Source organism: Schistocerca gregaria, chromosome 7, assembly GCF_023897955.1.
Source record: "Schistocerca gregaria isolate iqSchGreg1 chromosome 7, iqSchGreg1.2, whole genome shotgun sequence".
Taxonomy (NCBI): Eukaryota; Metazoa; Arthropoda; class Insecta; order Orthoptera; family Acrididae; genus Schistocerca; species Schistocerca gregaria.
Genome location: NC_064926.1, coordinates 548,370,556 through 548,387,088, shown reverse-complemented (window position 1 = coordinate 548,387,088; position 16,533 = coordinate 548,370,556). Strand labels below are relative to the sequence as shown.

Genomic DNA, 16,533 nt, shown 5'->3' with positions numbered 1-16,533 from the left:
AATGCAAACCGCTGCAATAAATAAATGAGCAGTGCCATGGTAATTCTCGTGGGTAAGGGTTATTGCCGATGCTTGTACGTACGGCTTCCGTCAAATGCGTAGCTCGGCAAACAGAAATTGACTTAATACTTCAGAGACGAAGGAAACACCAGCTGCTGCCTTCACAACTTCGTAAGCCTCGTCACACAATCGAATCTCCCAAACAACATCTACAAGGAGGTGGAAAAACATCAGGTTCCCAGTCTGGAATCAAGAGCGCTGAGTGTACAAAATACTGAGTGGTTAAATTCTTCATTTGTGCGGCCCTAATGTTCGTAGTTGCTTTATAATTCATGAAGGTATTTTTGATCCTTCGTTTCAACTACAAAAATGCGTGATTTTTTTATCAGACGCGTTTCGATTTATTGAGGTGAAGCATCATCAGTGGTCTTTAATTAAGTTTATTTACATTTTGATTTGCTTTTAAATGGAAAAAAAGTTCGTTGAGAATAGGTTTGTTTGTAATTTAGAAATCACCGTAAATCTAGAAAGGAAATCAAAATGCGAAAGCGGGCCGGTGTGGCCGAGCGGTTCTAGGCGCTTCAGTCTGGAACCGCGCGACCGCTACGGCGTGGATGTGTGTGATGTCCTTAGGTTAGTTAAGTTTAAGAAGTTCTAAGTTCTAAGGGACTGATGACCTCAGACGTTAAGTCCCACAGTACTCAGAGCCATTTTGAACCAAAATGCAAATAAACTTAATTACAGACCACTGATGATGCTTTACCTCAATAAAGCGAAACGCGTCTGGTGAAAAAATCACACATTTTTGTAGTTGCAACGACCGATTAAAAATACCCACATGAATTATTGAGTAGTTAACTTGTTACCTTAGATCCCACTCAACGCACACACTCACGTAATTACACTTTGCCACTCTCTACTGCAAGCCCCTACGTACCTTTCATTCTTTCCTCAACCTAGTTCTAATGGAATGACAACTTGCTTGGCCAGAGATTATGCACAAGGCAGCAAGCCGACTCAATGAAAGCAATGGTCATGAACCGCAACATCTCACCATTAGTAGTATAAATTGTCTATAACCGGCTGCTATTGGCAAGGGCGATAGCCCACACCTCTGCTGTAGCTCTCGGGTCGCAGGTTGCCGGTTAGAACCCTGCTGGTGGAACAAATTCCCCAGTATTAGGCCGCCCAGGGGAAGTCAGGCGATGCTTTAAACTTCCTAAACACCGAACTTCACGACAATACTTCGTATTCGATTCCAAACATCCCCTGAGTGTCCCGTAAGGTGGGAGCATGCGACTCTGTCGGTAGTGATCCATCTGTCTATCGGGGACGTTATGCCCAGTGCTCCTCTTGGTGCTATTAGAGGGGAATTGGCTAAGTGCCAGACCGGTTTTTGTCCTCCTCCTTCTCTAATAAAGTAGAAGCATGACAACACATACGTAACTTGCCCTAACTACAATCCACACTCCAACGCTTTCCGCACATTTTGTTCTTCCTCATTCTAGAATTACTTAAATGGTAATTTGTTGCGCCAAGAATTATTCACTAGATGATAAAAACCCTCACCGAAAGCAACAGTAACTCATCACAGAATCTCACAAAGTGTTGATCAAAACTTCTGACATTATCATAGAAAAGCCTGTGCTGCTTCCTTCGGCTGCCAGTCATGAAGAAATATTTATCCACAAAAGTGCAACATTCACCTTCAAGTTTGACTCCCAGAAATGTTACACAATTGTTTTCGTTAGTAATGGACAGTTGAGTAAAAATCCCAGGTGACTAGGAGAGAGACAGAATCTCTTTATCTATTTGCTTCATCGAAAGTAAAATTTTGATTGCTAATAGGGTGACACACCAGTTAAATGTTGTGACTTGATCTGACGGGCCATTTTTAGTCGAACAAGCAACGTTTGGAGAGCCCTTTGCAATGCTAACGCTGCTCCCCCCACTGCCTACGCACGATCCCTGTCGGCGACCGCTTGCTGGGTGTAGTTTGATACTTTTCGGCTCATAAACACCTGTTATTCTCATCTTTGTCAGAGCAAGCACAGCAGCCGACATTAAGACTAGGTATCTCCTTTGCATGTTTCTCATTGCTTTACAGCGAGCATAACCACCGACGCTGGATTCATAATCAGCAGCTGAGCTTCGAGCACCATTATACAAGTTTCACTATGGTCGCAGCTAACACAAGGAACTCCCAAGCATTCATGACGATTATTAGCTAACGTATCATAAGTCCATTTACCATACCACGTTCACCACAGAGCCACAAATGCAGTCCGGAATCTTTCCCTTAACCGTCGAAATAACAGTTACTAATCTGATACGAGACTCAGGTGTGTATGTATATGCTCTTATAGTCTGAAACCGGAGTGCTTGTGTATGTTCAGCTCCAACGCTAGAACACCGACGACAAATATCTGATGCGCTGGATCATTCTTCCGAATTAGCGTCCATCCTCGTGGAGCCCTTCTTTGAGGCGAAATTCAGTGAGCTGTGTAAGAGATTACTCTTTCAACAAGACACACATATATCACCTCCGCGCTAAATTGGAATGCTCAGTAGGCGGTTCCGTCTCCATCCCCAGCACTTCAGGCAAAACGCTTACTGCGGGCTATCATTGCCCCATTATAATATCATCTTCCTGCATCAGGTCTTAAGATGTCTTGATGCCTCACTTTCTTAGTGTGTTTAACAAACATGACGACTTTTCAGAAACAACGTCAATACATTCGACATCAGCACAAGTACACCTCTATATATGGTTGTCGAGTTGGCAAGGCATTTGATATTTTCTTTAGTGTTTGTAAATATTTCCGTTTGATCTGGCAGTGGAAAGTAATTCTGTTGATAGCTTTCACAAGACAAGAAAGAGCAGAGGCTGGTGGTTGACGATAAGTATCGGTATCTCTCTTTACTGCGAAATTTCCGAGTTTTGATAGTTTCGAAGTCGATTCAAGCATTAAACGTTAGTAAATTTCCACAGCATCTCCAAACTTGAAAGGTATAGTCCTCATATATTTTTATTTCGTTGCCACAGCCATAATTTTTTCCCACATTACGCCAATAACCTTGAACAAAGTGAATTACGGGAGGATTCATAAATAAGAAAATATAATTTGTAGATGTCACTAGCTGATTACCTCGCATGGTCTGCTGGATTATTTATCTACTGAAAAAGGTTAGAAGTCTTTCAGAGTTTAAAAACAAAGTTAATTTTAGAAACAACCCCCAGGCTGTGGCTAAGCCATGTCTCCGCAATATACTTTCTTCCAGGAGTGCTAGTTCTGCAAGGTTTGCAGGAGAGCTTCTGTGAAGTTTGGAAGGTAGGAGACGAGCTGTGAGGACGGGGCGTGTGTCGTGCTTGGGTAATTCAGTTGGTAGAGCACTTGCCCGCGAAAGCCAAAGGTCTCGTGTTCGAGTCTCGGTCCGGCACACAGTTTTAATCTGCCAGGAAGTTTCCAAGTGAATTTTATTTACGTTTCTAAAAGTATAACACGTCCGTCTTAGAATTTTATAAGTCCCCCGTCACTTCTTTCGCCTTCAGGTCAATAAGAGCTTTACTTCTTTTTCCAAATGCAGTACGCAAATTATAAAGTAAGAGATTTTATAGGGTCATTGGGATACGCATTTAACAGAACATGTAATCAGCTGCAATATTTTATTTTTCCTTCTCTTGTCGCATCCATACCTCATCCTGCCTATCGGTATGTGTGCCTTAGTCCTACGGTATTTTGTACCAAATTTGGAAGAAATTTCTCCAACCCTTGCCGAGTTATATGACCCTCTCCTACAATCAACTGTACCTCTAGGGCGTCTCTTATCAGTTAATCTAGCAACAACAAAAACTGTGGATTTGTCATAAATATAGTTCATTTTCAATTTTTTTCTGTTGTCACCCGAATTACACATGTTTATCAGGCCCAAGGGTTCTAGAACTGTCACAATTTTCCACTTAGTAAGCTATATAACTGCCAAGTTTGGCTGAAGTATTTGCAAACGTTGCTGCTTTATACCTGCGTTTACACCTCAGATAAGATTACTCGTTTTGTCTCATCATTACGGTCAATGCCTCAAATTACCAATACGTATACTACGTTGTGTTGAAATTTCTACATGTAGTTCAGAGCTATGCTGGAAGATATAAACACACAGGGTGTTCAAAAAATGTGTCGAATACTTTGAGAGGTGGTTGTACTCATCGAAACAAGAGAAATAAGTCCAATAAACATAGGTCCGGAAACGCATAGTTTCCGAGATAAACACTTGTTTATAGGAAGGGCTGCGAGACGCTTGACTGCAGATATTAGCACAGACACTGCATTGGTACTCCACCAAATATATCGGCGGGGTATTATGAAGTCTTACTCACAGTATTCTATCTACAGGGTGACAGTTATTGATCTATATGTAAAAAAAAAACGTGAAGTAGTTGCAAACTACGGTGTGTGCACAGTTTAGTCAACATGTAAACGTCACTACAGATATTCGGATTTAGGTTATGATATGTTTGATATGCCCGCCATCATTGGCGATGATGTGGCGAAAACGAATAGTGAAATTCTGCATGCCCCGGAAAGTGCCGGAAAATCGATGCTGTCGATGATCTCATTGGCTGTTTTCAGCTGAGCAATGCATTTGGGGTTATTGCTGTACACCTTATCTTTAACATAGCCCCAAAATGGAGTCGCATGTGTTCAGATATGTGGAATATGGCGGCCAATCGTGGCCCACGCCAGTGGCCTCTGGGAGCCCCAGGGCCAGAATGCTGCCCCCAAAGTACTCCTCCAGGACATCAAAGACTCTCCTGCTTCGATGGAGTTGAGCTCCGCCTTGCAAGATATACATCTTGCCGAAATCAGGGTCACTTTGGATAGTGGGGATGAAATCACCTTCCAGAACTGTCACGTACCTTTCGGTAGTCACCGTGCCATCAAGGAATATCGCACCCATTATTCCGTGACTGGACAGTGCACACCGCACATCACCCATTGAAGGTGAAGAGACTTCTCGATCACGAAATGCGAGTTCTCAGTCCCCTGAATGCGCCAATTTTGCTTATTGACGAACCCATGCGAATGGAAGCGAGCCAAACCATACTAATTCCCATTATCCCCCGCGGCCAACCGTATAGTTTGAACGTCCAGACGCAAACCGTTCAGACGTTATGACGATCTTACTTCATATAGTTCAATAATTGTCACCCTGTACCATTACGTGGTCTGCAGTCAATTGTGTGGTTCCACTCGTGTTGTGTGCCCTATTGTCCAGTACTGTCAACCCTGGGTACGTATCACGGTGTTTTATCTTCTTCCAAATACGGATTCACTTATGTGTTTACCGCTTTTGCACTGTTTGTACATACGGATAGTGAGGCACATTTTCTCTCTTCCACCACTTGTTAGCAACGGTCGCCCACTACTCGACAAGTGAAATGGTGGATATGATATTTTGCTGTGGTTTAGCAAATGAAAGCAGCAGCAGAAGGAGTGTCTCACTCTCTTATCTGGGGTTGTTGTTGTTGTGGTCTTCAGTCCTGAGACTGGTTTGTTGCAGCTCTCCATGCTACTCTATCCTGTGCTTCTTCATCTCTCAGTACTTACTGCAACTGACATCCTTCTGAATCTGCTTAGTGTATTCATCTCTTGGTCTCCCTCTACGATTTTTACCCTCCACGCTGCCCTCCAATGCTAAATTTGTGATCACTTGATGCCTCAGAACATGTCCTACCAACCGGTCCCTTCTTTTTGTCAAGTTGTGCCACAAACTCCTCTTCTTCCCAATTCTATTCAATACCTCCTCATGAGTTATGTGATCTACCCATCTAATCTTCAGCGTTCTTCTGTAGCACCACATTTCGAAAGCTTTTATTATCTTCTTGTCCAAACTAGTTATCATCCACGTTTCACTTCCATACATGGCTACACTCCATACAAATACTTACAGAAACGACTTCCTGACACTTAAATCTATACTCGATGTTAGCAAATTTCTCTTCTTCAGAAACGCTTTCCTTGCCATTGCCATTCTACATTTAATATCCTCTCTACTTCGACCATCATCAGTTATTTTACTCCCTAAATAGCAAAACTCCTTACAGGAGGGGTGACAAAGTAAATTTGCATATCTCCAATCTCTTAATTACCATGTGTTCATAATAAACTCCATATTTATCGTAACATATAGATACAGCCATTCCCCAAAAATTCGGGTGGGTCATGAACAGCCCCCATTTTTTTCCACGATTAGTACTTAAAATTATCTATACACTGGCTTTAAAGCAACTTGAAATTTCTACCGTTTTCCGTCGATATTACACTTCTTTAGGCCTCGTTCCACAGAATCAGATGGGACAAAGGATAATGTGGTGCTTGGAAACCAAGAATCAACTCTGTAGAAATCAACATGGATTCCGGAAAACAGCAAACGTGTGAGACCCAACTCGCTTTATTTGTTCATGGGACCCAGAAAATATTAGATACACGCTCCCAGGTAGATGCTCACCTGATAAACAAAGTAAGAGCCTACGGAATATCAGAACAGCTGTGTGGCTGGATTGAAGAGTTTTTAGCAAACAGAACACAGCATGTTGTTATCAATGGAGAGACGTCTACAAACATTAAAGTAACCTCTGGCGTGCCACACGGGAGTGTTATGGGACCATTGCTTTTCACAAAATATATAAATGAACTAGTAGATGGTGTCGGAAGTTCCATGCGGCTTTTCGCGGATGATGCTGTAGTATACAGAGAAGTTGTAGCATTAGAAAATTGTAGCGAAATGCAGGACGATCTGTAGCGTATAGGCACTTGGTGCAGGGAGTGGCAACTGACACTTAACATACACAAATGTAATGTATTGCGAATACATAGAAAGAAGGATCCTTTATTGTATAATTATATGATAGCGGAACAAACAATGGTAGCAGTTACTTCTGTAAAATATCTGGGGGTATGCGTGCGGAACGATTTGAAGTGGAATGATCATATAAAATTAATTGTTGGTAAGTCGGGTACCAGGTTGAGATTCATTGGGAGAGTCCTTAGAAAATGTAGTCCATCATCAAAGGAGGTGGCTTACAACACTCGTTCGACCTATACTTGAGTATTGCTAATCAGTGTGGGATCCGTACCAGATCGGGTTGACGGAGGAGATGGAGAAGATCCAAAGAAGAGCGGCGCGTTTCGTCACAGGATTACTTGGTAGCCGTGATAGCGTTACGGAGATGTTTAGCAAACTCAAGTGGCAGACTCTGCAAGAGACGCTCTACATCGCGGTGTACCTTGCTCGCCAGGTTTCGAGAGGGTGCGTTTCTGGATGAGGTATCAAATATATTGCTTCCCCCTACTTATGCCTCCCGAGGAAATCACGAATGTAAAATTAGAGACATTCGAGCGGGCACGGAGGCTTTCATACAGTCGTTCTTCCCGCGAACCATACGCGACTGGAACAGAAAAGGAAGGTAATGACAGTGGCACGTAAAGTGTCCTCCGCCAACACCGTTGGGTGTAGATGTAGATGTAGAATGTTGTGAATTACAAAACAAACAAAAAATAATACTTCCGAAATGACAAAAAATTATATAAATTCAGGCAACTGACTAGGTAGTTATTTAAGCAATGCATGGCCGTTACACGGCCTCAGTAATTTCACTTGTACTTACACAAAGAAAAAAGAAAGGATCTCCAATCATTGACCTGTCATAATTGAAATAATATTTTCATGACAACCTGTCGCGCAAGAGTAATAGCGATATCATCAAAATCAGCAGGCTGTCTGAAAACGTCATCCGCGCGGCTCCGTAAACCCAGTACAATTGTCAGCCAAGGCTTTTATCCACTTCCGCCCGCTGCCTTTATAAGCTTTCTTAAAAACTTATGCCGGACACATAGTTACTGATGGGCATAGAGCATCCCGCGTCGACCTTTCCTTATTCAGGTATGCCCCTGGTACACTGCTAGAGTAACATTATCTTTGACCAAACCGACTACCAGTGTGCACTTCAGAATTTAAAACTCTTTGTGTGAAATTGAATATCTTTCTGTTTCCGATGTCAGTTTGACTCGAAAATTATCAGAACAGACACGAATGAAAATATTAGTTATGGAAGTGAGTAATTAAGTCATCCTCTCAACAAGCACCTTTCAGAAATTCTGAAGAAAACTATTATGTATACATTGTTGTTGTGGGCTTCAGTCCTGAGACTGGTTTGATGCAGCTCTCAATGCTAAATTTGTGATCACCTGATACCTCAAAACACTTCCTACCAACCGGTCCCTTCTTCTAGTCAAGTTGTGCCACAAATTCCACTTCTCCCCAGTTCTATTCAGTACCTCCACATTAGTTATGTGATCTACGCATCTAATCTTCTGCATTCTTCTGTAGCACCACATTTCGAAAGCTTCTATTCTCTCTTTTCTTCTTCTTGTCTTCTTGTCTTGTACACATAGCTGCACATGATTTACGTAAATTCAACATCAGTAGCCTACATTACATAGCACCCCACAGCGGTTACAAAATTTCAATGACACCATTATAACTGTTCAGAAGAAAATGTAGAGTCTCCATTATGATGTTTTGAAATTGGTTTTGCTAAAGCTCGGACTTCTCAGAACTGTCGTCAAAATATTATATTCCGCTTTTCATTTCAGTGATGATTTAAAGAGAAGTCTTCCAACACTGATATATACTGTTTGCACATGTCTGCGTAAATCATGTGCGAACAACTGAAAGAAGGAAGGGAAACCCTTTATATGAGTTTGCCTGTGATCTGTGCCTCGTCGTCCAGTGCCGTGAATATAATGAGCTACAAAAGTTGCTCATTAGAGGGACCCGTGGGTTTGTCTGGCTTTGCTCGCTTCCCCCCTGCCTTCTCATTCGTCCTCATCCCGGCGGCCACCGTTTGTCTCCCTTCTCCATTTTTTGCTTTCCATTTCAGAAATGTCTCACCCATTATCAAACGGTCTAGCTACAAAACACGAAAATGCATGACCAAACGATGCTGTGTTACTAATCACAAAAGAATTACTTCCAACTGCGATGATGCACACAAGCTTAAATCCATTGAAGGAACGGAATCTAATATTATTACTTCAGAACAAGATTTATTATTTCAGTTAGGAGAATAATTCTGACTACCGTTGGTAAGTTTGTCAAATGGAAAATAATGTGTATTGAAGGAGTCCAGGTAAGTAGAGCACTATGGTAATATATAAGCAACTTCTATTACAATTCTCGAGTAACGAAGAAAAACATAAAGACTAGTAAGAAGAACATTGCAACAAAAATTACGTTTCCTAACGTACTTCACTACGGCCTTAAGAGTGTGGATTCAGATGTAAGAATAATTTTCGTGTTTCGGATATTAGTTAAAATTTTATTTCATAGAAACATATAAAAAAGTAGGAGTTGCAATTTGACTCTGTTGTTATTTACTCTACCTTCTACAACTTTTACTGATTAAATTTTACATGTACCAACCGAAGTATAAATTCAAAGTGCACGCGAATTTCTTTGGGTAAGACTCGGTATAAAATTCGAATACAAACTTAAGCCAGCAGAAAAATGCTCCTACTTTAGCACAAAATGCTAATATCTCCCTCTTTAAAAGACTCTGACAGAGAAGCGGGGAGCCTTCAGCTTCTGTCCTCATACCGTTTCCCTCACTAAATATTCTGCCATGCGAATACATTCGCGCTCTGTTATCACAGGACAATCTAAATCCTTTTTGCCCGCTGTCTCTTTGTAGTTAGGCCTTGGTATTCAGCATATTCTCACTGCCGCTGTCTGTGTGTGCCTCTCTGTCACTGTATCTTTTTCTCTCATTGATACTGCACTGCCACTGTCTCCTGTGTCACTTACATTCTCTTCTTTCTTTTCCTTGTTCTATGGCACGTCGGCAGCTCAAAAAATCTGTGAGGTCCAACACACTTTACCCCTGCACCCACGTGTTTAAAATTTCGGTCAAAAATATGCCCCCCCCCCCCCCCGTTCCTATAAATGTGAGTTCTCCTGTCTAGAAGACCTTCACCCCAACGGTACGTATGGTCTCTACTCATCTGTGCCGGCCGAGGTGGCGTAGCTGTTCTAGGCGCTACAGTCTGGAACCGCGCGACCGCTACGGTTGCAGGTTCGAATCCTGCTCCGGGTGGGGTTGTGTGTGATGTTCTTAGGTTAGTTAGGTTTAAGTAGTTCTACGTTCTGGGGGACTGATGACCTCAGAAGTTAAGTCCCATAGTGCTCAGAGCCATTTTTTCCTACTCATGTGTATTTTTCATTCCCACTGTCTCCTCTTTCTTTTGCTCCCTACGCTTTTATCTCGTGCCATCTTAGTTTGCCTTTTCTGCCACCTTTTCTCACTGACCATCAAATCTTCCTACTCATATGTATTTTTCATTCCCACTGTCTCCTCTTTCTTTTGCTCCCTACGCTTTTATCTCGTGCCATCTTAGTTTGCCTTTTCTGCCACCTTTTCTCACTGACCATCAAAACTTCCTTGCCGCGCAGGGTAGTCGCGCGGTCTTGGACATCTTACCACGGTTCGCGCGGCTAGCCCCGTCGGAGATTCGAGTCCTCCACGGGCATGGATGTGTGTTGTCCTTAGCGAAGTTAGTTTTAAGGTACACTAAGTAGTGTGTAAGCCTAGGGACCGATGACGCCAGCAGTTTCGTCCTATAGAACTTACCACAAATTTCCAATTTCAAAACTTCCTCTCTCCTTTGCTCCCATTGCTATTGTCTTCTTCCACATTTCTTTCTCTTTTACTGTCACATTCTCGCTCTCACCACCACTGTCTCCTCTCACTTTCTCGCCCACTGGCTCTGCCTCCTCTCTCTTCCACCTACACTGTCTCTCTGTTGCTCGCATTCGGGAGGACGACGGTTCAATCCCGTCTCCGGCCATCCTGATTTAGGTTTTCCGTGATTTCCCTAAATCGTTTCAGTCAAATGCCGGGATGGTTCCTTTGAAAGGGTACGGCCGACTTCCTTCCCCATCCTTCCCCCACCCGAGCTTACGTTACGTCTCTAATGACCTCGTTGTCGACGGGATGTTAAACACTAATCTCCTCCTCCTCCTCTCTCTGTTGCTTTCTTTCGGCACAAAAAAGCGTAACTATATTCGCACACCAACATATCTGGTGACGAACGCGAATTGAGGACAGTGGCAGCTGCTCCTCCACTTTTCTGTCAGTGTTTTAAAGAGAAACATATTCGCCTTTTTTTGTGTTCCGACAGGAGTATTTTTCCACAGGTTCCCTTCTTTCCCCTGCAACAGCATGGTGCGCTGCGTAGATAAAACAAAACTTTCATAATTTATTTCTTTAATTCGACACATTTATATACTTTGATACCTATAAACAACAAATAACTACGCGTAATATAAGCTTAACAAAAAAGTTGTTTGCCTTTCATTTTTTCGAATACTTCGCCCATCGGTCGCAATTCGTCGAAGACGCCCGACTTATGATGTACATCTTTTAAAAGAGTGAAAATGTTACTAGAAATATTTAACTGAATTTCAGTATTTCCAGTTTTACATAATTTTCAACAATAATTTTATGTTTTTGTGGCATGTTAAGACACTTTTTAGCGTATTTATTTCACTGTAATACCGCTGCAGTCATATTTCTGCATGCGTGAAGTGCCCATTATACGAAGACAAGCGCTCCATGAAGTTTTATTGGTGAAAAAATACTAACTAAAAACATACGCTGGTAATCTCAGAGCCCCTTGCAGTAACCCTGCAACCATTTCCGTGAGTTTACTACGTCACTTAAAATTACATTTACGCCTCAGGCGGTGTGATACGTGCATATTTTACGTCACAAGCACGTCGACTTTGAACCACTGGATAACGGATAATTATATCGAAAAAATTTCAAGGTGTCACGAGGACATCATCGTAGGACCATATGGTAAAAAATTCCACTATTTGCCATGAACAGACATTATGTAACTGGCCATCCCCACAACGTGTACTTTTGGTGCCCAAAAACCTTGGTTTTTCTGAGCTTTCTCAGGAACCGCCTATGAACAAATAGAGCTTTTGTAACAAACATACGGTCCACAGTACACTACACTTAATGCAAGGGAACCAGCCGAACTGCTCAATTTGCCGGAGCTGGAGGATACGTGTGATGTTCAAATTTTAACCCTGCAGTGTAGGATAGCTACAGTATGCCCGTTATTCCGATAGGTATACAGATGGTCCCTAGGACAAGGAATATCCACGACACATGGCCTCTTACCTCTGTAATTAACAGAACCCGAGACATGAACCCCTTCAAAAGTCACAATTTCGCTCGCAGCTTTAGCGAACTTATTGGTACCTTGCCTTCATGCCCGGACTGATAACTGTATTTTCCTATCGACCACAGGACCCGCACCAGATGTAAGAGAAAAATCCCAATCTCGGTAACACGTATGTTCATCAATAATACTGTCGTTACTGGATGGTATTTCAATCATCCAACAATCGAATGACCTAATTACAATTTCGTAAATAATGGGTGACATTCTGCAAAAAAGTTCTAAATACGTTGTCCAAAAATTATCTAAAACACATAGCTTGCAATCCGACCCGTAATGAATATAAATAAAGTAACAATCAAATGAAAACGGTACAGATGGTAAAGAAGTAAGTAAGCTGTTCATTATTTCAAAAGTAATCACCATAACTTTTAATACACTTATCCCATACAAGACTGTCAGTTCCTTCGTGGAAAAGTATTTGCGTTTGCCTGTGGAACCATGATTGTACCCAGTCGTGCAGCTCTTCGCTCGGAGCAAATCAGTGGTTACGAATGTCTTTCGTCAGGGCTCCAAAGTATGGAATTCGCACAGGCAGAGGGCACTGGGACTTGATGTCGTGCTTCAGTTTCTGAAAATCGTGCACGTGCGGTTGTTGTGATGCCATGTACCAGCAAGTCAATGAGCGGCGGGCCTTTGTAGTCAATGAAAAATACCACCAAGACGTTTTAGGAGGTGACATGACTGTTGTTTCGACTGCGCTGCAGAAGCTTTGCTGGGAATCCTCCATACAGACCCTACCTCTCCCGATCCAATTTCCACATTTTTGGAGCACTTACGAAAGACGTTTGTGACCGTCGATTTGCTTCCGGTGATGAGGTGCGCGCCAGGATACAATCATGGTTCCATGAAGTCATTGACCGTCTTATCTCACACTGAGATAAAATTATTAACGGTTATGGCAATTACTTTTTCCATGTATCCCCTTTTCATTTGACTGCCCCTTATACGTTAGACCTAATGGCAATAAATATATTGACCTCTAATAACCACACTTAAGTCGGTAAGAGTTGCCATGAGACAGTTGTAGCAATGTGTACAAAGAGGAACTCAAAACATTTACAGTTGGCAGGAGCATGTAGAGGATCTGTGTCTCCATTTTTCAAATGGTTCAAATGGCTCTAAGCACTATGGGACTTAACATCAGAGGTCATCAGTCCTCTAGACTTACAACTACTTAAACCTAAATAACCTAAGGACATCACACACATCCAGGCCCGAGGCAGGATTCGAACCTGCGACCGTAGGAGCAGCGCGGTTCCCTACTGAAGCGCGTAGAACCGCTCGGCCACAGTGGCCGGTTCTCCGTGTTTAATAATCGAGCAAACACTGCATAGATACGTATGAAGGCCAGTTACTAACGCCTCCTATATTTTTGTCCTTTATTAAGTTTCAAAAGACATGAGATGAAATGACCAGTTTGGTTCCATCTCTGGCCAAAGATGCAACGCATTTCCTTGTGTAGTCCTGCCCGTCTTTGCTACTAACAACACGGCAATGGGTGCAGTGGATAGCATTCTGGGTTAGCATGCAGGAGGTCAACGGTTCGTACTGGGTCGTGCCGTATCTTAAGCCGCATGTACCCGACATTTAGACAGTACATGTTTGAATACTGGTGAAGTAAGGCCTTATCGAAATGTAACGGACCTGAACGTGGCAAGAATAATAGAACGTAGAACTACTTAAACCTAACTAACCTAAGAACATCACACACATCCATGCCGGAGGCTGGATTCGAACCTGCGACCGTAGGAGTCGCACGGTTCTGGACTGAGCACCTAGAACCGTATGGCCACTGCGGCCGGCTTACGAGAGTGTTATCCTACACATTGTGGCAAGGTTGTACTTGAGTACTACTACTGATCGTCAGACAATTTGTAAGTCACTTTATCGTACTAAAACCGAATTAGCTGTCTCTTGTTTCATTTACTAGTCACTGAATTCATAATTTATTGTTTTGGAGGCTGTCTAATTAACTCATGTGAGATCATAGCGCCAAGATTCATACTTCTAGATTAGAGACAAACTGTCTAGCTTACAATAGCTTCTCGACTTAGTACCGCCAACATGAAACTTTCTGTCAGATTAAAACTGTGTGCCGGACCGAGACTCGAACTCGGGACCTTTGCCTTTCGCGGGCAAGTGCTCTACCAACTGAGCTATCCAAGCACGACTCACGCCCCGTCCTCACAGCTTTACTTCTGCCAGTACCTCGTCTCCTACCTTCCAAACTTTACAGAAGCTCTCCTGCGAACCTAGCAGAACTAGCACTTCTGAAGGAGAGCTTCTGTGAAGTTTGGAAGGTAGGGGGACGAGGTACTGGCAGAAGTAAAGCTGTCAGGACGGGCCGTGAGTCGTGCTTGTGTAGCTCAGTTGGTAGAGCACTTGCCCGCGAAAGGCAAAGGTCCCGAGTTCGAGTCTCGGTCGGGCACACAGTTTTAATCTGCCAGGAAGTTTCATATCAGCGCACACTCCACTGCAGAGTGAAAATCTCATTCTGGTACCGCCAACATAAGAGGTATTTCGAATTGATCTGCACTGGGCATATTACGTGTATTTGCTGACCGGATGTCCCTTCGGCGTTATTTGCCCGCTTACTCGAGTTGTTTTGATTCGAGGCCGCACAGTGTTTGGTGAGCGTGGTGGTGGTTTGTGCCGGCAGGTGAACTCGAACGACGATCGCGGCATCCTGGAGGGCCGCTGGGACGGCGACTACGAGGACGGGACTGCTCCGGCCGCCTGGACGGGCTCGGTGCCCATCATGCAGCAGTACCTGGACACCGGCGCCGAGGTCAAGTACGGCCAGTGCTGGGTGTTCGCCGGCGTCGCCGCCACCGGTGAGTCTGGTCGCCGCGTTGCACGGCAGCCAGGGCTGTCGGCTATCGCTCAAACAAGCCGTTTCCGGTTACATCGATTCCTTCCGTCTCCAGTTTAAAATAATACACAAACTGGCGAGGCTAAATTCGAAACAGTACAGACTACCTCTACCATAATACGGACATACCAATGTGCGCTCTTGGAATCAGTACTCAGCTTCGCAACTAACACCTGGGCACACAGACTGAACCTGGTCACCATCAAAGCATCAGTCAGACGAGGGCAGAGAAGTGTCCTACTTAGGCTCTCTGGAGCCTTCGGTACCACCTCAGTGGATGCACTGTGTGTGATGCTCGGAATATGTAGCACAGATATCAAATGGCTCTGAGCACTATGCGACTTAACTTCTGAGGTCATCAGTCGCCTAGAACTTAGAACTAATTAACGTAACGAACCTAAGGACATCACACACATCCATGCCCGAGGCAGGATTCGAACCTGCGACCGTAGCGGTCGCCCAGTTCCAGACTGTAGCGCCTAGAACCGCACGGCCACTCCGGCCGGCTCATAGATATCACGATCAAATACATAGCTGCAAGGTATGCTTAAAAATGGGGACACTAGATAAGGTACACACAATAACCGATGTGTCGATACAGTTGGCGTTTGGATACATATCATGGTGAGTGCGATGTAAGTGACAACGGACGTAGACTGACTTCCTCCCTGACAGAAAGGAGCAGTTGAGAATGAAACATATCTATCCCAGCCGCGGTATGGTACATTTCTTATACCGACATGGATCTTATCCCACGCACTTACACCGCGTGAGTCTGAGGCAGAGGCCTACATGTACCGGTACAAGTGGAAAAGAAGGCTCCCCAGAACACACTCCACTTTTCTGCGTGCAGTACGTGAACAATAAACATACACTACATTTGGACCACATAGAAATAGAGATAGATACACTCGTTTACACGGCAATAAGAAGTGAAGAACAATGGGCACAATTAAACGTAGAGATGCGTTTATGCAACGTAACAACAAACTCCACAAAGTGACAATCTGCCCACAGTGACAGAGACGATAGTGACAGTAAGGAGGAGCAGCAGGTGTGACAGTCAATAAGCATAAGGTGCTGGGGATCTCGCCAAGAAATCAACAAATGCTGTACACGGATGAGCACCTGAAGTTAACACAATGGATGAGCAATACGTAGATCAGAAATTCTATTTCTCTACTAATAACAATTTGTGTGTGTGTGTGTGTGTGTGTGTGTGTGTGTGTGTGTGTGTGTGTGTCTCTGTCTGTCTGTCTGTCTGTCTGTCTGTGTGTGTGTGTGTGTGTGTGTGTGTGTGTGTGTGTGTGTGTGTGACTGGGGGTCAACAGCTCGAAGAAACTA

The 16,533-nt window shown here is 43.5% G+C and overlaps 1 protein-coding gene and 1 non-coding gene across 2 annotated transcripts in view; one reads left to right on the top strand and one right to left on the bottom strand.

Moving 5' to 3' along the window:
- LOC126282082 (hemocyte protein-glutamine gamma-glutamyltransferase-like) overlaps positions 1-16,533 on the top strand; it is a 359,269-nt gene that overhangs the window by 108,219 nt on the left and 234,517 nt on the right. The window contains exon 6 of the mRNA XM_049981538.1: positions 14,977-15,151. Within this exon, the coding sequence (XP_049837495.1) occupies positions 14,977-15,151 (175 nt within the window). The remainder of the gene's footprint in view (positions 1-14,976; positions 15,152-16,533) is intronic.
- Trnas-cga (transfer RNA serine (anticodon CGA)) lies at positions 14,410-14,484 on the bottom strand. Its single transcript has one exon. It is a non-coding gene; the product is annotated as a tRNA-Ser (tRNA).